General features: G+C 33.7%; 2 protein-coding genes and 1 pseudogene across 2 annotated transcripts; all 3 read right to left on the reverse strand.

Annotated features, from left to right (window-relative positions):
- Nucleotides 1-5,086: 5,086 nt before the first annotated feature.
- Nucleotides 5,087-5,461, reverse strand: LOC145577793 (anthocyanidin 3-O-glucosyltransferase UFGT pseudogene; annotated as a pseudogene).
- A 4,621-nt stretch (nt 5,462-10,082) lies between these two features.
- LOC145578938 (GTP-binding protein YPTM2-like) lies at nt 10,083-13,903 on the reverse strand. Its single transcript, XM_081636234.1, has 8 exons — nt 13,599-13,903; nt 13,112-13,184; nt 12,943-12,990; nt 12,081-12,128; nt 11,929-12,000; nt 11,681-11,836; nt 10,849-10,952; nt 10,083-10,442 (listed from the first exon to the last, which is right to left on the reverse strand). Exons 1-8 carry the CDS (start codon nt 13,610-13,612, stop codon nt 10,349-10,351), a joined length of 609 nt encoding a protein of 202 aa, XP_081492360.1. The 5' UTR covers nt 13,613-13,903; the 3' UTR covers nt 10,083-10,348.
- Nucleotides 13,904-14,784: 881 nt separating this feature from the next.
- Nucleotides 14,785-23,689, reverse strand: LOC145578939 (uncharacterized). Its single transcript, XM_081636235.1, has 9 exons — nt 23,325-23,689; nt 21,387-21,451; nt 21,134-21,182; nt 18,342-18,436; nt 18,075-18,160; nt 17,518-17,577; nt 17,331-17,412; nt 15,460-15,573; nt 14,785-15,334 (listed from the first exon to the last, which is right to left on the reverse strand). Exons 1-9 carry the CDS (start codon nt 23,509-23,511, stop codon nt 15,173-15,175), a joined length of 900 nt encoding a protein of 299 aa, XP_081492361.1. The 5' UTR covers nt 23,512-23,689; the 3' UTR covers nt 14,785-15,172.
- Nucleotides 23,690-25,615: the final 1,926 nt, after the last annotated feature.

Genomic DNA, 25,615 nt, shown 5'->3' on the forward strand with positions numbered 1-25,615 from the left:
AGAACCTACGACACCTACTTACGGAGGAATGAAGTGTGGCATAGTCACATCCCTAACATCCTCCTCTAAAATACAACTAAACTCTACCAGACATTATTAATAAATTCTACTCCGTAATTGAGAGTTTTGAATAACTACGTAGTTAGCCAACCAATTCGCCGCTCGATTGCCTTCACGAAATACTTGTACCACTCAAATTTTCCACCTGGGTCATTTATAGCTTCTTGCAGTAGATAATGTTATGATTAGGGCTGGCAAAAACTGACCCGACCCGAAAACCCGACCCGAACCCGATCCGAAAAAAGCGGGTTAGGGTTGAGATTTTCGACCCGAAAACTTAAATGGGTTGACACGAACCCGAACCCGAAATTAAATGGGTTAGGTTAAGGTTGAAAATCTCAACCCGAAAACGACCCACTTAACCCGAAATAAATTTCAGGTCAAAATCAAGTCGGGTCAACCCGAACTCGACCTGAGAACCCAAACAATTTTAAGTAAAAAAAAAAAAAAAAAAATTCTTAAACAACTTTAACATTGTAAATTAGCCCAGCCCAATTTCTTAAGAGGCTTCTACATATAAAATGAAAACCCTAATTTTTCATTTTCTACCTCATTTTAGATCAGCCGTCCTTTACCCACTTCTCTGTTCTCTCTCTTTAATTTTCTCTCTCCTCAAAAACGGCACACTCAAAATTTCAAAAACCCTAAAATCACTTCACCATTGTTGAATTCGACTATAATTCTTATCTTCTCACTCTTATAAGGTACGTTTCTTGCTTATTGTTCTTAATTTGTGAGTTTATACGAAATAATTTTGTTATTTTACAAGTATATACAAATTAATTTATGCGAATTTATGCTGGGTTATGTAATTATACGAATTAATTTACGGATTTATGCGAATTCATGCTAGTTTATGTAATTATATGAATTGATTTATGCGAATTTATGTTAGATTATGTAATTACACATTTACACGACTGATTTATACGAATTTATGCAAATTTATGCTTGTTTATGTAATTATATGAATTGATTTATGGATTTATGCGAATGCATGCGAGTTTATATAATTACACGAAATGATTTATGCAAATTTATGCGAATTTATGCTTGTTTATGTAATTATATGAATTGATTTATGGATTTATGCGTATTTATGCTAGTTTATGTAATTATACGAAGTTATTTATTGATTATTCGAATTAACTTTGTTATTTTCATGCTATCTATTGATTTTATGTAATTATACAAAATTATATAAGCATTATGCTAATTATACAAATTGATTTATTGATTTTGTTATGGATTATATGAATTTTTTGGATGATAAAGGAAGTAATTCTAGTTAATGTAATTTGGTAGGAAGTAATTATGTCCAACAATATTCAAGAACTTTCTTCCGGAGAGGAGGAAGAAATTAATTCAACAATGGATGATAAGAGGAAGAGCAGAAGCCAGAAAGCTTCCCCTAAAAAACCTCGTGTGCTTCTTACTGGTAAAAAACGCCAACGTCGCCTTTCTTCTGATGTTTGGGTGCACTTTGAGTTTATGGATGAGCCTGATGCAAATGGTAATTTGATTTGCAAATGTAAAAAGTGTGGTGTAAGTTTTAATGGTAATAGTACGAATGGAACAGGAAATCTTCATCGTCATCTTAAAAATTGTAAACAAAGGTCATTTAGGGATGTTCGTCAAATGATTTTAGAGAAAACATCTTCTGGTTTAGGGAATAGATTGCCTGAATTTGATGCTTCCTATTTTCGTGAATTGTTGTGTCTTGCTATTGTTGAGCATGATCTGCCTTTTCAATTTGTGGAGTATAAGGGTGTTAAGAGGTTATTTTCTTATCTGAATCCTAATTTCAAACCTGTCACAAGAAACACCATAAAATCTGATGTGCTTAAGATGCAAAAAAAAGAAAAGGAGCAATTGAAAAATGTGTTGGCCTCTTCTTCGGGTAGAATTTCATTGACCTCTGATTGTTGGACTTCCATAACCACTGATGGATACATTTCATTAATTGCTCATTATGTTGATAAATATTGGTGTTTGCAAAAAAAGATTCTGAACTTCTCTTACATTGCTCCCCCTCATACCGGTATTCATTTATGTGATCATGTGTATGGGTTGTTAAAGGAATGGGGTATTCAAAAAAACATTTTTTCAATTACATTAGATAATGCTTCTTCAAATGATGTTTTTGCTGAAAATCTTAAAGGGGAACTTGATTTGATTTGTGGTGGGGAATTTTTTCATGTAAGGTGTTGTGCTCACATTCTTAATCTAGTTGTTCAAGATGGTTTAAAAGAGATTGATGGGGCTGTGTGTAAGATTAGGGAGAGTGTTAAATATTGTAAGAGTTCTCAATCTAGAAAACAAAGATTTATAAGTTGTGTAGCACATGTTGAACTTCAATCAACTCGATCTTTACAACAAGATGTTCCCACTAGATGGAACTCTACTTACATGATGCTTGATAGTGCTTTGTATTTCAAAAAAGCGTTAATTCACTTTCAAAAAGTTGATGCCAACTATGCTCATTGTCCTTCCACGGAAGAATGGGGTAGAGTAGAGAAAATATGCAAGTTTTTGAAAGTTTTTCATGATGTCACACTAGCCTTTTCCGGAACCAAATATCCTACTTCCAATCTTTACTTTTCTAATGTTTTAAAGGTTAGATTGTTATTAAAAATGAAAAGATAAGTTCGGATCTTTTTATGCAAAAAATGGCTAACAAGATGCTTGACAAATTTGGAAAGTATTGGGCTGATTTTAGTACATTTATGGCTGTTGCTGTGGTGTTGGATCCACGATATAAGATTCAATGTGTCCAATGGGGTTACAAGAGGATCTATGGGGATGGTGTTGAATATGAGCTTGAGTTCTCTAAAGTTAGCAATTCTATAAAGGAACTATACAATTCGTATGCCGCATCTCATTCTTCATCAAGCAATGTAAATGTCAAATCTACTGATTCTGAGGTTGTGAAGGAACCTTGTGATGATTTTATGAAGGTAAACACTTCTTCCCTTATCTGTTTTGTTGTATTATCATATTATGAAATCTGATTTTATGTTTTGTTGTATTATGAAATCTGATTTAATGTTTTGTTGCATTATGAAATCTGATTTATATAATCTGATTTATATAATCTTATTATAACCTGATTTGTATAATCTGATTATAACCTGATTTTATATATTCTGATTATAATCTGATTATATAATTCGATTATAATCTGATTATATAATCTGATTTATATAATCAGATTATAATCTGATTTTAAATAATCTAATTATAATCTGATTTTAAATAATCTGATTATAATCTGATATTAATCTGATTATATAATAATATAATCTGATATTTATGATTTGGTTTTTATAGGATTTTGATGATTTTTCTGTTGAGCAATCATCTGTGGCTATGAAATCAGAGATGGAAATGTATTATGAGGAGCCACTTATGCCTCGATCCAGCAACATTGATATTTTAGCTTATTGGAGAACTTGTTCAGTTTGTTACCCTGTTTTAGCTCAATTTGGCTAAAGATGTTCTTGCTGTCCCCGTATCAACTGTGGCTTCTGAATCAGCCTTTAGTACCGAGAGTCGGGTACTTGATTGTTATAGAAGTTCATTGAAGCCAGATACAGTGGAGGCTATAATTTGCTTAAGGGATTGGGCCTTTGGGCAAGGTAACTTATATATAATGTAATCTGATTTTATTTCTTATGTTGGCATGTATTATTGATGGTAACTTGTTTTGTGTTTTTGTGTGTGTGTTTTGTAGACTCTATGGATCCTCAATTGGAAATGCTTTGTGGATCAATTATGAAGCTTGAGATAGAGAACAAGAATGATACGCAACCTACATCACCCGATTTTGAAAGACTTGAAAGCCCTTTTGAATCCTCTAATGTTATTTGAGAACTTAGATATTTGAACTTGTTTGGATTGTAATTTCTGGTTTGTAATTGATAATTAGGTGCCTTACTTAGACTACTTTTGGTTTTATTTGGACTTTTTGTTAGATTTGATTGTTTGAAGCATTGAATGTTTGTGCCTTTGTGGTTTGAAACTTTGTTGTTTAGTTGTTTTGGTCAGTTTCAGGTTAATTTCAGGTCATATTCAGGTTAATTTCAGGTCATATTCAGGTTAATTTCAGGTTAAAATAACCTTACTTAAATCCTAACAAAAAATCAGGTCAAATAAGGTCATTTTTCAGGTTGACCCGAACCCGAAAAAATCAGGTTCAGGTTGAGGTTTTCAACCCGAAATGTTAAATGGATCAGGTTCAGGTCAGGGGGTATCTGACCCGAAATTACCTGACCCGAACACGAACCCGACCCGACTTGATCCGATTGCCAGCCTTAGTTATGATCATTCCTACAAGTATTATGTTCATTGGAGTAAAGTTCTTTTAGTTTTAGTTTTTATGTTATTTGGTTTTATATTTGATGTTTAGAGGGTAAATAGATAATTTATAAGTTTTAATTAACAAGTTTTTTTTGTTAAACCTTGTACAAATTTTTGCATGAGTTGACAAAGTTATACACATAGGAGGAGAAATTGAGCAAGTAGGAAATCGCATCAAAAGATATTCATGTTGGACACATGCCAAATTTGTAATCCATAGATGATACTATACAGGTCCTTCAGCGTGTCGTCTCGTGTGTGAAGTCAAGCTTGTGGTATGCTACTATTAGGTAAAATCATTGTTAGGTCAGGTCATTTTTGTGTTGTAGTTAAGTTGTGTTGACCCGTCTCATGCTCAGATCTAGTAGATGATTCTATGGTAGTCATCCTTAAAATAACTACCATTATACTAATTTTTTTTATTGGTTTATTTTGATTTATTATTTAATAGCAAAATTAATTATAAATCATTTATCTATTTTTAAAATTCATTTATTCATTTTGAAATAGTAAAATAATAGCGAGCATCACTTAGTGTAACTAGTAAAGAGTTTACCATAAGACACTATCACTCCAAAGCTTGTTGTTTGATCCCTAGAAGAATTAAATTATTACAAATTAACATTCAAAGACAAAATCTTGAAGAACATTCAAAGACGAATTAATTTTATACTGAACTAGAGATTAGTTCTATCAAAGCATTAAGGTTCTCAAGTGAGCTACCACCTTGTTTAGTACTTTCTTCAGCCAGCTCTCTTAGCCCTTCTACACTCTTCCTCATCTCCTTCCCTTCATTGCTGGACAAAACTCGATGCAACGCCTTGATCATCCCGCTCCTAGTGAAAACACCGCCTTCAACTCTAACCCCAAACTTATATATACACTCAATAAACCGCTGATTCACCCTCTGATCCCCAAGCATTGGCCTACATATATAAGAGGCACCTCGTTCACAACACTCTCTAAGACCGAGTTCCAGCCACAATGCGTTACAAACCCTCATATGGAAGGGTGTCCTAGTACCTTCATTTGTGGTGCCCATTGCACTATCTTCCCAAAAGCCTCATCTTCATTCCTTAACACGGTCTATGAACCATGATGGTAAATTGGTAAGTGCCCCTTATGTTTGGATATAGAGACATGGAAAGAAGGGAAGAGAAGAGAAAAGGAAGGATACATCATCCTTTATTTGGATAGCTAATGCAAGGAGGGAATTGAAAGGATCCATTTTCCTTTTCCTTTTAATAAACCAAATCTCTCCATTGTTGGAGAGCTTTGGAAGAAAAATAGAAGCTCCCTTCTCCCTCCCCTCCCCTCCCTTTCCCTCTTTTTCCTTCCCATCCCTTTCCCTTCACTATTGTTATCCAAACATAGTGTTAATCAAGTCGTTTATTGACCACAAGAAAGGAAAACCTGCACACTCTAGAGCTTCTGCAAGGCTACAAACTCGTTTGGTGGGGGTGTCATTACTGTGCCAAAGCTAATGTACACAACAGATTTTTCTTTTTGGTTGTCTAGCCAAGGAAGACACGTCATATTTGTCGAAAATGACTTCAGATGGGAATATCAAAGGGAACAGTCCAACACAGAGCAACCTCATTTTAGATTTGAGGTCATTGGTGATTACGGGTGATAAATTCTCGTAAGTGTTTACGACAACAGCTTTGGCTTTAGGCAACATTAGTCCCATTTTGTATACCATTTGGTCGAAAATCGAGTCTATATTTTCTGTAACCAATCTAGGAACACAATCTACTATGTCTCTAAGGCGTACATTTGAAAATCCAGGAACACAATCTACTAGTTCATCTTCTCGGCCTTCGATTCCTGGTGAAAGTTTACAAAGAATGTTTCAAAGATTTTTATTTCATAGTAGTAAAACTGAATATTTTACAAAGAACAGCAAAAGAGAAGCAACTTAGCTCCAAAAAAGATACGAAGTAGTTTCTTTTGAATATTTAAAGATCATGTAATTTGACTCTTAGGAGGAAGCCTCATTTTATGTCATTGACAAAAAGAATTTACTTATCAAAGGACAAAATCGTAAATAAATAAAAAAAAATTAGGATTTTTTTACTTTTACCACAAAAAAAAAAAATCAAAAATTTGTTTTTTTACCACCAAAACTTCTAAAACTTTTATTTTACCACCAAATAAAAAATTAAAAATTGTTTTTTACCATCTATCGTCAAAAACCTAACAGAATTTTTTAAATTATTCGATTATCGTGTCAAACACATGGTCTTTAGGGGTTTTCGGGGCATTTTGCCCCAAAGAATCCAATTTGAGGTCAAAATTGACAAAAAATTATCGAAAATGCCTCGTTTTGCGAGTTTAAATACCTCGATTGACAAAACGAGACATTTTCGGTCATTTTTTGTCAATTCTAACCTTAAATTGGATCTAAAGGGCCAAAATGCCCCCCTAAACCTATGAAGAATATGTTTTGCGCGCAAAATTCAAAGAATTTTTTTAAAACCGTTAGATTTAATGGTTTTCTTGACGATAGGTGGTAAAATACAATTTTTACAATTTTTTTTTTTTTTTGTGATAAAATAAAAGTTCTAAAAGTTTTGGTGGTAAAAAAATAATTTTTTTTATTTTTTTTGTGGTAAAAATCAAAATTTCCAAAAAATTAAAAGACCTATGACAAAATGTTGTTGATTTATTTACATTTTTATTATTTGATAAACATAAAATAAGATGAACATATTTTGTTTATCTAGAAAAATAATATCAAAAAGATAAACATATTATGTTTATCAAGAAGATAAACTTGTATTATTTTTTTTTTGGATTTTTAGACTTTTTTTTGGACTCTTAGGCTCTATTATCCTCAATTTATTTTAATAATCAATTCAACTGACAAAATTTCTATTTTTCTTATGAACCTAAGGTAATTTAGAAGCTTGATTCTTTTGGCGTGAACGTCAATTTTCATAAAACTAATAAATCACATAAATCAATGTCAGATGTATAAAAAAGTTGTTACATTTTCATAAAAAATCGTTATAATTGAAATTTCTAACACGAATTAATTTCGAACAAAGGGAGTATATATAGAATACCTTGTTTGATTTGAGAACGCCAAATTTAGTCCAAAGAACATCAGTATAAAAAGCAGCAGTAAGACTAACAACATTAGCAGTCCAAATAGGAAACCAAGACAAACCCTTCTCCTCAGTAATCTCACAACAAAACCAAAGAAACGCATCAGATATCACACAACTAATCTTCACACCAACTTTTTCCTCGACCTCCTCCATTCGCCGTCGGATATAAGTATTCGATGGCGCAGAAACAATGAAGTCCTCAATGGGGTTACCCCCCGCCTCATTGTTCTTTTCCTCGAGGTTGCATGGGACAATGTTAGTAGCATCCTTGGTGCTGAACAATGTAGAATTGGATTTAACAGTGTTGATAAAGGAGAAGCGGGTGTCAGGTGAAGCAGATGCAAGGTGTTTTATTAGGTGAAGGAGAGGGGCATCATGGGTTCCGAATGGGAATGTGCAAACCGCGACGTGGTGGTGAGGGGTGTCCATAGGACGTACGGCTGGACGGGGTATGTTGTGCTAATGGTGTTATTGTTGGAGGTGCATGGAATATGATAAGCTTGCTGCTAAAAAAAGAACTGAATTGACAGTGATAGTTATAACTAACTCCGTATAAGTAGATAATCAGTCCTCAAAAAATCACAAGGCGTACGCGTACCAAAGGATGAATACAATACAATTCAATTGTGGTTCAAACCAAGTACCAACTACCAACAACATTTATGACTTTGTGGCGGTACTTGCATTTTAGTTCTTCATTGATCACATATGGATTCCAAATTATACTTCATCCGTTTTTTATATAGGTCGGCAACTAGGCACTATTCACATATATATATATAGTGTTGTTAAATTCATCTAGTAGTATATAGTACTATGTATATTTTAAAAGATATTTATGTTTAAAATTATACATTAACAAAAGGGTCAACTCCGTATTATTTACAATAAGAAAAGAAAAATTTGTCAATTACAGTCATTTAAAGTTTGTATTTTGCAAATTGCAGCCATTTAAAAAAAATTTGCAAATTGCAGCTCAAAAGTTCTTATAAATTGTAAATTGCAACTCGATTCAACTTTTTCATCGGTTTAGGTGTCAAAAAATATTCGGTTAAGGTTTTAGAGGCCATTTTAGTCCTTAAAGAACCGAATTGAGCTTGTAATTAAAAAAAAAAAAAAAAGAATAACGTAAGTACCTCGTTTTGCGTAACAAAAATGTATCGATTTGTAGACAATTATTTTTTGTTGTAAAAACGAGACACTTATGTTATTTTTTTGCTAATTTCGAACTCAATTCGGTTTCTTAAGAGCTAAAATGGCCCTAAAACCTTAACCAAATATTTTTCAACACGTAAACCGATAAAAAAGTTAAATTGAGCTACAGCTTTTGGGCTGCAATTTGCAAAAAAATTTTTAAATAGCTACAATTTGCAAAACACTAACTTTAAATGGCTGTAATTTGCAAATTTTCCATAAGAAAATGAGATCAAATCCACCGACTTGTTAATTCATTGGTTAGATTAAATAGAGAAGCAACAACTTTCCTTGATACTTCCTCCATTTTCTACTCCGTATTAATTACGAAGCACTACATTTTTCATATAATTTAAGTGTTGTTTTTTCTAACTTCTCACCAAGTTCCTACGAAACTCCAATCCTGTGCACTTTTTTGTTTTTTTCAATAACCTAAAAATAACTTCCTTTTTCCAAAAATAAAAAAAATCTATAACTTTCACTTTTACCGTTTTTTTCCCCTCTAACTATACATACGAGTATTGTGTATATCCCGTGCGTTAGCCCATATTCGCTCTAGTTTCCCTGATTTAAGAGTTCCATATTAATTTCTTCAAAACAATAAAACAAAATAGAATAGAATTAAGAGTTCCATATTAATTGCTATACACCCATTTTTGGTACTCATCACATGATTCCTCTCTTCATCTGTTCAACTGTCACCTCGCCTATTCCTTAATTGGAAAGCCCAAGCTGTGTAACATTTATTTAAAAACGGAAGTAGTATTATAATGAGGAGACCGGAGAGTTTTTCTAGTGGCCAGATAGGATGTCTGGTGCTAGACGATTTCCAGCAGGAAGGTTCTTGAGAACCATTTCCCAGTCAGAGGGGCAGTTGGTTTCCATTTTTTTGTTCACTTACTTAAGCTGTTAAGCATAGCTACATAGCTAGAAAGAGCACAAGGAAAGTAAAAGCCAATACAGACTCCAAACCCTCTGCTAGCAGAAGGATCAATCCGAGGATCAAGTCCAAGGCAGTGTAGTTCACCACCCAGGCTACCATTTGTCATCGTGACAAAGGATATATGGGTAATAATCTTAAATAACATGATTCAAAAGATCCAAATTAGATGCTTAAAAGCAAATAGAACAGTTTCATTGGGTCCAGAACAACCACCACTTTTAAGTGTATATCAAAGAGCACAAGGAAAGTAAAAGCCAATACAGACTCCATACCCTCTGCTAGCGGAAGGATCAATCCGAGGATCAAGTCCAAGGCAGTGTAGTTCACCGCCCAGGCTACCATTTGTCATCGTGACAAAGGATATATGGGTAATAATCTTAAATAACATGATTCAAAAGATCCACATTAGATGCTTAAAAGCAAATAGAACAGTTTCATTGGGTCCAGAACAACCACCACTTTTAAGTGTATATCAAGCTACTGTTGATGAGAATAACAAATTTTAAATTCTATCCAACACATAAAAGATCACACTTCAATTTCATTGAGTAAAACATAATATACAGACATGAAACTTGCAATAAGACTGATGAACAACACACCCTGTCACTTTTCTTTGGTTGTGCAGTCCTGCTCTATGGCATGCCCTGATTAGAAGCATAACCGAAAGACCCGTAAATCACGAGCAACAGTTGGACTTCTGTCCCACAGGCTGCCCACGGATTGGTACTGTTGTTGGTCTGGTAGCACTTGATGCTGGTTGGCTTGCCACTCTACATACGGAAAAAGTGAATTTTAGATAACATTACAACTTTCCAGCCACAAGGGTAATTCATCAATTAGATGTGTAGAACAGTACAGTGAAGCAGAAATCTAATCAATAACCCAAAATGGATTAAAAACATAGCCAAGCCATAACACAATATGCTCTTTAGACTGCTAAGTGTTAACCACCTAATCTTGTAATCTGAAACAATTACTCTGCAGACTTTTGATATAAAGCTTTTTCAAAAGTTGAATAAAAAAAAATCCAGCACGTATACAAGGTCATACATCATCATATTTGGCCAAATCCATCTTGTAAACATTATAGGACTTTGTTTGTATAGGAGCTTTCGAAAAAATGATGATGACCATATTGATTTGGTTTTTCTCAGATAAGAGAAAGCAAAACCTAACCTTTTTTTGATCTCTGCAGCCATTGTCATGAATGCGTCTTCTACATTTGTTGAATTCTTAGCACTTGTTTCCAAGAATGGGATTCCAATCTCATCAGCAAATGCCTTCGCAAAAGATAAGAAACATAATTAATTTTCAAACACCTCAACATCAAATAAAATTGTCAAAATAACACCAATTCCAATTTCACTATTTCAAACCGCCAAATGGCCAACAGAAATCTATCTTGGATGTGCTTTCCCTATTTTCAATGTATCATAAGTCATACCCATAGGCCATAGCAATAGATGATCCCATACACAAAAATCATTCCCTCCACTGATCAAAATGACTTCCACTTGAGCTCCATGAGACAAATGTCACTAATTTTAACCCACAATTGAAACAACAAAAAAATCCTACACAAAGAACATACCTAGTCATGGTTCCTACAATTGGATAAGGCCAGTTTCAATGATCAGCAATATTGCTAATTGCTAAATGCTAATAGGACAACTCTTTTCAAAATATAGGTTATTTCTTTATAGGGTCCTTCATAAAGGAAATTGACACACAAAATGCTAGGGACTACATTTATCTTTCAAGGGCACCAGATGACAAGTGGGATGATAAATGGTCAGCAGCAAGAGAAGGTGACACTTAGGTTTTCAAAAAGCACACACTCTTCCAAAAGGGTGAAATTGAAATATCGATCTTCTCTCAAAATTTCATTTTTGCAGACAGGAAATAGCAGAACTAAATGATGGTTCATCAGAGCAGGCTGACCTAACACCAAAAACCTCGGAATGAATAGATGATATAAAATCAAAGTGCAAGAGTAGGCTAACAATACCTTCGCTGTTTCATATGAAACCACCTTGTTAGAAGTCAAATCACTTTTGTTTCCGACCAAAATTTTGACAACATTGTCACTTGCATAGCGATCAATTTCGTTCAGCCATTGCTTGACATTATCAAAGCTTTGTTGATCTGTTACATCATACACAATCTAAAAGAAACATCGCATTAATGCAAAGAAAACAAAAACATTAACAAGGCACTATGACTTTTAAATATGAATACAAAGATTTATCATCTTACTATAATTCCATGAGCACCACGGTAGTAACTACTTGTAATAGTCCGAAAACGTTCTTGTCCTGCAGTATCCCACTATATTGGACAAGAGTGACATCAAAGTCTGTTTCCAAGCTTATAATTCACATAGCAAATGCAAAAATGCAAGTACTTACAATTTGAAGCTTAATGGTTTTCCCATCTTGCTCGACTGTACGAATTTTCTACAAAAGAAAAGTTATTTCAGAAAACTGATCAGTAAAGTAAATCCGCCACTTTCTCTTTTTTTTCTAGATGCTCAAACTCACGAATGAGTGTCCAACTCAAGTATGGATCCAAGAGTTTGACAAAGGGAAACATTTTATTATATTATATATATAAAAAATGATACAGTTAAAAAAAATCATTAGATATCTAGAGACAAGGACACCAACATTTTACAACTCATGTATTCCAGTACTTTCACAAAAAAAAAAAAAAAAAAAAAAAAAAAAAAAAAAAAAAAAAAAGTCTTTGAAATATTTTACTTAAATACTTATTATTGTTCAGTCTTCAAAGAGTGGAAGTAAAGATAAGAAAGAAAAAATACATGAAAAGACAAGATAAGAGGGGGAAAAAAAAAAGGAAAAGACTGAATGTTAGGAATTACATCTTAGACTGATCAGATTTATTTTAAATAGTCAAAGTACCTTAGCCCTCTTTCATCACATTCAATATACAGATGCAACATTATAGCAATGGGTGGAATATAGAGTCTACAGACAACCAGCTAATACCGCAGCAAGTATCACCTCACTTAGCTGACTAATAGCCCTACATGTTCGGATGTTCCATATCACCAACTAATGTCTCAATTTCCAGATATAGGGTTTTACTAGTCCTATAGCTAGAACATGAAACAAATAATTATTTCATACCAAGTAAAATTTACAGTTCTAATTGTCTAAAGAAAAATCAAATCTACTCAACATAACTTTTTATAACGGGGTAGAGGAAGGAGGAAAGTAGTTCATTGCCACATCAGGAAATTATACTCACAAAATCAACGCCAATTGTGCTTATGTAGCTCTCGACATATGAATCATCCTGCATAAGAGAAGCATTAAAGCTCCATTAAGTACATAATCATTCCCTTAGAAGCAAGAAGCAAAAAAAGAGCCTAGTCTCATTTTCGCAATACAAACATAATCAAAAGTTAACATTTTACCGCAAATCTCAGCAGAAGGCATGATTTTCCAACACCGGAATCTCCAATAAGCAAAAGCTTAAAAAGGTAATCACTGCACGACAGACATTGTTCAACATCAAAATCACAGCATATCAATCAATTGTCTTAGACTCAAAAAAATAACATAATCACAGAATAACATCTATATTAACCGACCATTTCATCTATCATTTCCAAAGAACTACATTTTCACCAATTTATTTACATACATTGTAATTTTTGCAAAATATCAACAAACCATAACCAAAACTAATTACATAATCATTAAAAACAAGTCCACCTATTAACAATTACATAATCTTCCACTAACATCCAAACAACCTACACTATTTAGCCCCAATTAAAAAAAAAAAAAAAAATTAAAATACCAAATCAGAAAACCCTAACCCTAAAATCCAGTCTACTACTGAAATAAAGCAAAATTAATGCAATATAAACAACAATCAGCTAAATTAAGAGAACATACTATTCTTGATTCATGCTGGCAAATCGTGAAGATGAGCGAAACCCTAGATTAAATCGATCTTCCACCCAGAAAAATTGACGAGTGAAAGAGTAGAATTAGATCGATTAAGTCGCGAAAATAGGAAAGATGAGAGAGAAAATAGGAATACAGAGATTTTGGGGAATCGTGGTTGCAAAAAAATTGGGGGTAATTTGTTAATGAGACCTACGATTGAGAAAAAGAAATAGTGTGTGTGGGTGACCAGTGTTTATACTTTAGAAGAACGTGTGAAGGCCGGGATCTTTGTGTTTTATGAACTGCTGTGCACGGCTTCTTTTCCTTCGCCAGGTGTATTAGCTATTTGTTTAGTTAATTCGAAATATGTTATGGTTTTATGGGACGGTAAGAATATAATTAAGGATTTGTTCTCTTCACCTTATTTTAAGTCCACTTCTTATCTTAATATCCTTCCCTCATAAAATATTTAGTTCAGCTTATTTCATTTCAGCTCTAATAACTTCAGTTCAGTTCAGTCAATCAGAACATGCCCTAATTCGGTTAATTCTTAACCCAACATCATGTCAAAAAAAAAAAAAAAAAAAAAAAATTCTTAACCCAACCCGTAGAAGCATATACTGGATGGATCTGATGATGGGTCAGGGTGTATTCGAGTGGCAATACAACCCATCACCCGGTTAATCGGTTATTCAACGGTTTCATTTCAGATAAATAGGCTAGTTCAATTGCAGTTTTGGTCCAAATTGGTAAAAAAAAAAAAAAAAAAAAAAATTTAAAATAAAAAGAAAGGCTTTATAACGGATGATGTGGAAAAAATGCCGATAATTTTGTTAGAATGTAGCCTAATTATGAAATTTACACTTTATTTTATTCACCTTAATACCTTATTTTGTTAAATTGAAATTATTTTTGTTGAATTAATATTCTTTAAAACTACTGATTTTTACTGTACTATTTTTTTTTCTTTTTTTTTTAAGAGAATAGGGCTTTAGACATTTTCTAATGAAGTATTTTGTATGGAAATCACTCTAATTTGAATAACGACATAAAACTAGAACTTGACCGAATAGACCCCAGATGCTTTCCCAGGTGTTACGCATAACCAATTAAAGCAAAATGATTGATAATCACAACATATTACGTCAAATTAATAATCAACTACAATGATTGATAATCACAGCATCTTACGTCAAATTAATAATTAGCTTAGGACCATTCTTAGAAATTATCACTTTAGCGTAGGAATGTAAATATTACGGAGTACATAATAAATAAATAAAGCATATTAATCATCTGCTAACCCATCTAAAAAAACATCTAATTGACACACGGAGTACTTCGACATTAAATCCTTCTAAACACAATTGCGTAAAATTCCAATAAATGGAATTATCGTTAAAATCAGCCCTGTAACGGGTCAAAACTAGTATAGAAAAGAAGAAACATAATGAATATAAGTAAATGCATAGGAAACAAAATTTAGATAATTTCACCATTGGCACGTGATACTGTGGCCTCTATCGCTGTTAGAATAACAATCAAATGAACATATAAACTCAATTATTGAAGAGCTATGACTAAAGTTTCAAGTTTTTCAAGGTAGATGTCAGCAAAGGAAGCTTGTCGGGTGCCCTATATTTGTAGTCTCTCTCCAAGACTTTGGCCGCAAGGGAATGCAACTCACCCTCCTTATCTTCCTTGTTTCGGCCTTTGGCCAGCTGCCCGATGGCGGCAGTACACTGTAATTAGATTAATGAAAATCATTAGCAACTTAAGGCAACTTGCATGTAGATGTAGTAGTGATGGGCGATTAAACATGCCAAGTGTAAAGGAGGTAAGAATGGAGGGAAGGAAAAAAACTGACCAGGCAAACACCATAAAGCCCCCTGGTGTTCTTGCCTCCTGTAAAATCTATGGTGGCAGCATAGTATTTCTTGGCTGTCTGAAGGTTTTCCAATCCTCCAAGAGTGTAAAGCACCTATGTGGCCAAAGAAAATAGTTAATGTCATGCTTAAAAGATATTATAGGTAAGCTGAAAACAACGCAAGCCAACATTAGGCACGAGGCCACCATTCAATGATTCCATCGTCAACAAGGATATAAGCATATAACAAATGAAAAGTGGCAGCAATATTTAAGAATCTTATCCCTTGAAATGAAACTCATAAACACATAACAGTTGTAAGAGCAAATACACACCATCCCCTTGAAAAATATATATTAACATTAGACACATAACTTTTAAATTATCTCCAACATCAATCACATAACCAGCACATGTTTATTTACCACAATACATGGTCCTAGTCCTAGCCACTAAATTAGAGAATCAATGAGAAGAAAATTGTAGTCATAGGCATCCTACATAATGTTAGGGTTCTAGGCCATGCGTACAACTTAGCAAAACAAGAATGGCTAGAAGTGTGACAGATTTGTGACATATTGATAATCATATACGCAATGACATTGTTCCCTTGATATTTATAGGGCTAGCTCCTCCCTTTCACACATGTCAGTGTCTCAAACCTTAGTTAGCAAGAAAAGGCAAAGGGTTTGGGCTTTAGGAGGGTATTAATCCATTCAGGACTTTGACAAAATAAATATACCAGGTCAGTGATTAATAATTAAAAGTATTAGCATACACAAAATGCAAATCCCAAAATGCAGCTGTAACTAACAGTTTCAAAATAGCATACTGGGTTTTAATAGTAAAAATGTCTACTGTACATACTTGCCAAGATGCTGGTTCATAGACACTTTTACATAATATGATATGATAATGCATGCTAATCAAAATTACTGAACCAATAATTTAATAGCTCATACAATTCAATATGTTAACTGCAGATTTCTATAAGCCATATTTATTCAGAGTATAATATAATGGCTGCCCATGCTTCTTCAATAGAATATCTCATTAGAGTGCTCCTAAGAGGCTAAAACCTGTATATTGTGTGGGGGTTAGGTCATTTTGGACGAATCAAAATTGTTAGCAGCCTGAGTCAGGCTAGGGTTAGCAATAAAATAAGGGTCGTTATGGGCTGAGTCAGAATATTGTTCTAAAACCTGCCTGGTCAAAATGTTGTCCACTTTAGTCAGAACCAATTTTAGTAGGGCCGTTAACAACAAAATACAATGGTTTAGAGCCATTTAGGACCACTTAGTGATGGATTTACAATTTTACATACAATGGAGCGATAATGAAAAAAGTTAATTCATGTTATACTATAAAGTATAAACTGCAAGGTGCCTCATGCTACACATTTTTACTTGAAGATCACAACTTTAAGCCTTCAAGAGCTCAGAAAATGCTCTTTATCCACACTTGAAAATCAATACATCCCCATTTTTAACATTGCTTAATTTTTTATTTGATATGTTTAAAAACAAACTATACTGCATGTCTGCACCCGCTTCAAAAAATGTCTAGGTCTATCAATGGGACTACTCAAAAGCACATTTTTGTATCAGAACTGCGAAGTACTCCATAGTAAATTGGTGGTGTTGAAACAAGGGAGAATTAGATATCACTCACATCCACAGATAATATTACCACTTTCTTTATGGAATTTGGTTCAAGAAATTTCATTGCTGCCCCCAAATAATATGTAAAAGACTTTCAGGCCTCCAATTCCAGGATGCAGGCTTATCTAGGTTAATTCTAATGGTTCTCCAGTAAGATTACACAAAACCTCCAAAAAAAAAAAATGTTTGATAGAGAGTAAAAGTACTTACATCAGCATAAGCAAGGTGATACAAAGGTACTGTAGGTTGAGCTAATATGAGCTCCTCATAGCAAAAAGCAGCTTGCTTATACCTAATTACATAAAGCATAATGTTAAGCATGCGGGAAGGAGTTTGTCAAGCAGTGTAAAGTTGGAGGCACATAAATTTGAATGAATTACACGTCAAGATGCCTTACATCTGCAGTGAGACATAGATTTCTGCAAGTTCCCTCCATGCATCATTATCTGCCATAAATCTAGCAAAAACAAGACAAATAAATGACTTCTCGTCATCTCAGAATCTCAGATACATTTAGTTGTAGAAACACTGTAATTACTTCAAAGAGAGGGGAAATTAACGCAATTATTATTTCAAAATAATAGGACACATCATTAAGATGGACATGACATGCTATCTTTACATCACAGAAGCATGCATTGCGCAACTAATCAGGAAGAATCCAGTTTTCTTAGTGGAAATGTTAAAAATTCTGGTTGGTTGTACAGAACCGGTATGCAAAAATCTGATTATCAATTTATTATGTATATTGCTCTTATTTTGGACAGAAGAAGAAGAAGAAGAAGAAGAAGAAAAAAAAAAAAAAAAAAAACTTTAATTGATTTCTAAGGAAAAGTTTGATACTCTGCATCATACAGTGATAAACACAAAAGTAATCTGTGGCTATCATTTCAATGGGAGGGAGCAGCAAAGTAGAGATAAACCATCAGCAATAATCTGATGCAAGAGCCTTACACTTTCAAATATTTGTTAAGGGATTCAATGGCCTTAAGTAGATCACCGTTAGCCTTTGCCATGGCCACTTTTCTTTTATGGACAACCTACAGAGAAAAAATTATTAATGTAATTGCTTCAGAAATAAAATAAGTTCCACAAACTGACTGCTTCTGTAACAGACAACACAAATCACAGGCCATCAGGTGTCAGCTCATTAAAGGTTCAATAGACGCAACAGTGATGAGAAACAGGAGGGTGTAGGCAACCAAGGAAAATGAAACTTACTTGATCAAGTGGATTATCTTCAAGAAGACTTGTGTAAGCACTTTCTGCCTCTTCCCAACAACCCTTTGCTTCAAGCAACATAGCCTCTAACTTACCTGTGAAACATTCAACGTACAGAACATTAAAACTAAGTTTATAAATAGCCTCATTGCTAAATCCAACTCTCGATTGTTCTATAACTACTTACACTTAAAACAAGATACAGCCTTTGTGAGCAATTCAATACATAAAGTAAGTTTAGTCCGTCACAAATGATACCAACTATGAAGCATAGAGCCTATAACCCTATACACATTGGCAAACTAATAGTGTAAAAGAGCTGCCACATTATAATTTCTACTATAACGTATGAACACATGCATTAATGCTACAGTTCCCTTTAAGATCTCCAGCACATGTAACATTCAAAATAAACATCCATGTGATCCACAGTTGTTGAACAATATGTCACTTCACTCTTTAGAGGTTCCAATTTCATAAAAAGCATTTGACATGGATCCGTCAACTTTTGCTTCTCCATTTAGTATTAAGTATCACACCTGGGTACCTGTAACCATTCATGGTGTAGGATATGAGACTGAAACAATAGGAGAAGAAACCTTCGATAGTAAGAGTAACAGAGGTCATCCAATACATATTTATAACCGAAAATTTGATAGATCCATAAATCAAAGATTGTTAACAATGATTTCACCTTCATACTAACAGACAAATCAAATTGAAACATGGGGTCTACAGTCTACACTAAACTACTCATTTTCGAGGACTATATTACTTCTGGCCATTTCCAATGCCTGAAGTTCATTATACTAGGTTTATATTTAGAAAAAGCTATCCCGGTATCCCCATGTCCTTGCTGACATATTTTGTATTCTCAACAGACATCTTTTCTTTTCAATCTGTAAGTCCAAATTTGAGCCTTTTGTTGTCTAAGACTGATAAGCCACATAGTGTAGCATCCTGGTTTTTCCCACAGCATTAGTTCTTTCCTTCTGTCAAAAGATTCATATCCTTGGACCATCTTCTCTAACTTGTGGCCAAATACTTCACCTGAACTTCTTGGGTGTCAATCTTACAAGCAAGATCTGCTTTATCTTAAAGCCTATGTTAAGATGTACCTAATATTCACACTAATGACTAAGCTTCAAGTCACAACATTTTAATTATCGGCCATCCTCCTCTATCACAACCTCCCTTCAACCAAAAGGCATTACCCAGACCTTAAGCACATAATGTGCTAGATCATTTAATAGATCCTCATCTTCCTTTGACTTTAAATCAAACTGTTAAAAGCAGGTAACCACAACCGCTATTAACACTAACAATTTGATATGATGCTGCTAATTAGGGCAGCAGAAATGATTATGTGCTTCCTATGTTACTCGGACACGGATTAAGTGTCTACTTGGATACGAGTGTCCAAGTATCGGACTCGGCCATTTTGTAGAAAAAAATCTAGTTTTTAGTTAAAAATGAAGTATCCAAGTAGGGTGTCGTGTCGGACACGACACGATACGACACTCAATTTTTGAGGTAAATGAGGGTGTCGAAGTAACAGTTTGGTTCACTGAAATGCACACATCATGCTCAAAATAAAAGACTGAATTCTCTTTTAGTTGCTAGTAATTCTCTAAAGATCTTTTTATGAGGCTTCTTAGACCATATAACCCTGTTTCGTCAGTTGGACCCAACAATGTTATTTTCATTTGAGAAGAGGTCCAAAACCACCATTACAGAATGAAAATACAGACCGTATCCATTTCGCATATTAATATGGAAAATGCCTTCTTCCTTATGAGCGAACATTATGTATTTTCCATTAAATAATTTCACTTTGATTAGTCAAAAAAAAAAAAAAAAAAAACAACTTCCTTATGCATCCCTTTTGCACATAGTCCACCTTGTTCCTCACAATACACATTTGTTCTTGGTATTACTGAAATTACGCTGACAGATTGTTTGATTAGAGATAATCTTTTGAAGATTAATAGACTTTGTGAGTAGTATGATGTGAATGCATTGGAAATCCAAGGTTATGATGTAGCATACATGAATCTTTCAGCATTGTTTTCTTATCAACATTCTCAGCAGTAGTGAGGGGCAACAGACATCAACAAAGAAAAACACAATTGCAACAGGAGATGCATTAACTGAACATAGGCTTAGAAATTCCATATCAAACTGTACGTAATTTACATTAACCTTATAACTAATGCTATAACAAATGGAATGCAACATCTAGCTTAAGTGACCCTTGCACACAATATAGATTATGAACCATGAGTTCATTCAAAAACCAATTTACTTTCGAGTAGAATGAAACACAATAACATATAGCAAATAACCATCTTTCTTAGTTGCTTGATCAAATTCGCTAACAAATAAATCCGTTTGCTTCCATCAGAAAATGAACCTCATACAAGTGCGACCTATCTCATTCTAAACCTAAGTTACTTGCCTCACAATTGGGATTCAAAAAAAAATCAAATTTGCTTCAAGTCTCTTAATACAATGTATTAGCACAAACAAAAGTAAGTACCACAAAACAATTTTATTTTTATAAATAAAGGAGAAAAAAAGATAACAGAGTTCAGTACATGAGAAGTCACACTTGTATAGGTTAACATAAACATCATTATGTAAATGTAAAACTTAATCTCTTATGATCCAATACAAATTAACAAATCACAGTTTATCTTCCCATAAAAACAAGGAAAGACCTGTATGCAACAACCTATCAAATTTAATTGATAATGGAGCAAGTAAAACTCAAGTCAATGGGAACAACTCACCAACTCTTTTGCTGTCTGGGAATTTCTTGCTCAGAACTTCAATGCAGTCCTGCAAAAACTTTACATTAATAGATCCATAGGGAGAAACAAATGACAGGTAATTCTACTCTTGTGAGTTATGAATAAGAAATAAAACCAGCTTTATCCATTTGGTGAGTATTAAGCATATTTTGTGGAGCAAGACAATGACTTGGGAGTGAATTAAGCAATGATTGACATATAAACTTAGATGGCATGAAGCACTGCTACATACCCTTGCTGTATCAAGAGAATTGCAGTCCATGGCAGCAATGGCAACTTGCTCATATAATGTCCATTCTACAAAAGAGAATCAATATTATAGTTGAATAAGAGACCTAAAACCCATGTTTTCAAATGGAGAAACTTACAAATTTGCTACACAAAACACAAATAATAACTACCAACCAGTACAAAGTACATATCCTATTTTGTTACCTATCCTTTAATCTGGTACTCGTGTAACTGTTATACCCTTAACCTACTTAAGAAAAGTAACACAACTAATTCCACTAGAGATGAATAGAAAACATTTTCTCAAAAGAACATTAGGAAAAAGTAAATATTAAACTATACTTCCTCTGGTTTTTTTTTTAGTTGACACCTTTCTATTATCACGGTTGCCAACGCATGTGTTTTAACGATTAATATATCTAATAATCAACATCGTAAAATTATAAAAAGTGGATATTAATAAAATATACATTGAAACGATTCAAACAAGATCCCACATGAACATATTTTATCGTATCTATAAACCACAAAAGCTAGTCAAAGCGTGTTGTGTGAATAGTGTAAAAGTCAAATGGTGTCAACTAAAAAAAAAACGGAGGAAGTATAAATTAGGGAAAGTTTACCTATTTTTGTCAAGCAACAAAAAAAATTGAAATTTTCAACAAAGTTGCTAAAGTTCACAACCTAGGCTCATTTGCTCATAAAAGTAGGCACACAAGGAGAGCTATGAGGTGGATATTGGCATATAGCCCCAAATTTTTCTAGACAAAACAATGAAATTAGAATCTGGATCTCCAACTTTGTAGCATAAGATAAGCCCATTGCCAAACTGTTGCATTATCTAAGAACTGTCTTAGATCACATTCTAATGAAGAATAGTATTGGCAGAAGTAGCACACACAAACTGTCCTTTGAATACAGAATAAGGCAATTACAAACCACACCGAACACAAATTAAGGAATATTCAACTTAGTATACCCCAATATATATCTGTACTCTCTGAGTCTCACATGAGGGAGCCTGAAAATCATTTGTGAAGTGTTAACAAATAACTTCCCAAACTTATACTGTGTTCAGAACTTCAGATGAGAAGATTTGGGGAGCGAGGGTGATGATCCTTTCATCATTTGTTTGGATACAAATAGGGGGAGCTAGGGTGATGATCCTTTTATCACTTATTTTCCTTAATACTCCGTATCATTTATTTGTATACAAATAGGGGAAAGAAGAGAAAGGGAAAAGTAAATAAATATTTGCTTTGATAAACCAAATCCTTTGCAAAGCTTTGGAGGCAAAACACAAGCCCACTCCACCGTCCACCCTTCCCCATCCCTTCCTTCCCTTACCCTTCAACATTGCATCCAATCACACAATTAGAATCTCACACAATTATACTCGCTAACTAATTCTCGTCACTTCAGTAACATTGGACTACATCAAAGATTAGTCTGCGATGGAATTTGAGCAACATAATTTTTTTTTTTAGCCCATTATACCACTACTAATCTTATTGCAAGGATAAATCAACAACTTCCAATCCACAATACATCTTAATTTCAATTTAACCGTTAATATCCGGAAACAATGTCCCATTCAAACATCAAAATTGGAATATGCTTATTACAAAAAATCCAAATCAAATCTAATATCAATGAAGTAGGCTAATTTCGAGTACGATTGCAAGCATAAAATTATTCGAATACAACCCCTAATCACCAAAAACAATAAATTCCAATCAACAATACATTAATCAAAAAACAATCATTAATTACCAAAACTCCAATCACCCAACATGAAAATTGGAATATACCCAACAATAAATACCCAAATCAATGTAATTAATCAATATAAATAACCAAATTGATGAACAAACGATCAAAGTAAAACCCAGAAAAATTAACCAACACCAAAATCCAATATAATTAAATTCGAAAGTACCTTCATCCGCAAGAGCAGATCGCTTCTTGGGGTCATTCAAAATCGTTAACCCATGCTTCAAAACCTTATCAGAGCGTCGAATTTTGAGTTTACGAACCAAACAAAGGTATTCCCAAGCACCTCCACCACCATGCTCAACTTGAGATTCTAATCTCTTCAACTCAGTCTCGTCTAATTTGGTCACCATTTTCTCTCTCTTAAATCTGAATTTTCAGTGATTTTGTGATTGAGATTTGAAAAAGAAAGAGAGAGAAATCGGGGAGATTTGACTTGCAGTAGTTCAGGGTGCTACTGCTACTACTTGGTTGTGTTGCTGTTATTAATCATGGATCCTGAAAAACCAATGCAAGCTCCAAGATTTTGTGTTTTGTTTTTCTTGTGTATAATTTTTAGGATTAGGATTTAGGACTTTATGCTTTTGTGGACCACCCACGGACCACGGTTCTACAACGGGTGCTCCATGGGTCGAGGGTAAAGGTAGGCTAGGCGTCTAGGCTGTAGCCCGTTACCATGGAAGTGCCATGGGGCGGAAACACGACAAGACCCAATATTTTTTTAAAATACAACGTAATGTTAGGTTGTCACATAACTAAAAAATCAATCAATAACTTAATACTAAAAGCGAAACAAACGATTATATTTTTTCCATACGCACTCAAACAAATATTTTTATATGGATAAATTTTACGTTAAGTAATCTTGTTATAAAAATGAGCATAAATAAGTAGTATATTAGGATACTATAATTCTTTTTTTTTTTAGTATATAATTATTAATTAATATTGTACTTTGATATATAATTAGTAAAATCCGTGCATTGCACGGGACTTTAACTAGTTAATCATATACGAAGTACAAGTTTAGGTTTCACGCAACACACAATTTTATTAATTTATTTTAAGGAATTCAAAGATATATTAGTTCAACCTAGACATGACCAAAGTTAGCCCAACCCGGTTTTGAGCGGAATTTTTTGGCTCGAAATCGGGTCAGGCGCGACCTGGCTCGACCTGGCTCGAATTTTTTTTTTTTTGGACGAGTTTGAAAATGCATTTTTAGTTGTTTTTTTTGCCCGGGCCGAAAATGGCCCGAAAAGCTCGCATGGCCTGGCCATTTTGGGCGGGTTTGGGCACAAAATTTCCAAGCTTAGCCTGACTTGACCTGGCCCGAGAAGTGGGCTAGTTTTTTGGCCTCGGCCTGACCCGTCCAATGATCACATCTAGTTCAACCACTCTTCATAAAATGAATTTTTCTTTTAATTTAATCTAGTGACTTAATCATTTAATTAGTCATATAGCTCATAACTTAATTTATACATATGTAAATACAAATTGGCACAACCTATAACAATGATAAATCTTGAATTACTTTTACTAAACTTGAAATATTTCTACAGATTAAAATTTTTTTGTAGTTATTTACTACATTATTTGTTCTTTTAATTTACTACTCTATAATTATCGATGAAAACTTATATTTACTAATGCACAATTATATTTATTCTTTGAACTTACTAATTTTTAGTGATTAAAATTTATTCTTATTAAACTAACATTATTTTCGTTAAATTTAAATTATCTTCATAAATATTACGGAGTATTATTTTGCTGTGAATAAAATAGAGCCTTAATTTCATTTTTAAAAAATTGATAATAATTTAAGTTTTAAATGACTATTAAGCTGATACAAGAAGAATAAAAGAAAACAGAGAAATTATTAGAAACAACTAAAATATTTTTATACATATGACAAGATAGCCGAACCATGCATGCATTCCCATAATATAATACCCTTATACTCTAGCTTGTAGCTGAATTCAACAAATACAAACTATGAAACTACACCATCAAACCATATGTAAAACAACATACCATAGTTGGGATAACAATTTCCCTTACTAAAACAAAGATGATATTAATATGGAGCATAACATTGTTGATGACAACAATATATAGGACTTGAGAAACTTGAGTAGTCCAAATACAAGTAAACTTGAACATTGTTGGATCATTAGTCTGGACAAACAAACATTGTAGAACTGTTTATTGTTTGGTGGTTCAATTATAACAGTTATGAAGCTCAGGTGAGGGGGAAACACCACCACGATGCAAAATAATCACACGTACAACTTCCGCAACACCAGGTGGAAAAATTACCCGGCTCCCTTTCACCCGCGCAAGTGAGAGGTTTAGTATCTGTAGGCGTCGTTCGAAATGCGCCTACGTTAAGCATGTGTGAATATTCTTGGCACTCATAGGAAGTGGGAATTGACATATACGATTAGGGACAAG

This window comes from Chenopodium album, chromosome 14 (assembly GCF_948465745.1).
Source record: "Chenopodium album chromosome 14, dcCheAlbu1.1, whole genome shotgun sequence".
Taxonomy (NCBI): Eukaryota; Viridiplantae; Streptophyta; class Magnoliopsida; order Caryophyllales; family Amaranthaceae; genus Chenopodium; species Chenopodium album.

Excerpts from the sequence above, each read along its gene's own strand:
- LOC145578938 (XM_081636234.1), bottom strand. Across the intron at positions 11,837-11,928 it reads GTGGTGCTCATGGAATTATA|ATTGTGTATGATGTAACAGA; the intron begins GTAAGATGATAA and ends TGTTTCTTTTAG. Across the intron at positions 10,953-11,680 it reads TTTCATATGAAACAGCGAAG|GCATTTGCTGATGAGATTGG; the intron begins GTATTGTTAGCC and ends TCTTTTGCGAAG.
- LOC145578939 (XM_081636235.1), bottom strand. The coding sequence starts at position 23,511 with ATGGTGACCAAATTAGACGAGACTGAGTTGAAGAGATTAGAATCTCAA. Across the intron at positions 21,452-23,324 it reads ATCTGCTCTTGCGGATGAAG|AATGGACATTATATGAGCAA; the intron begins GTACTTTCGAAT and ends TCTCTTTTGTAG. Across the intron at positions 17,413-17,517 it reads ATCTATGTCTCACTGCAGAT|GTATAAGCAAGCTGCTTTTT; the intron begins GTAAGGCATCTT and ends TTATGTAATTAG.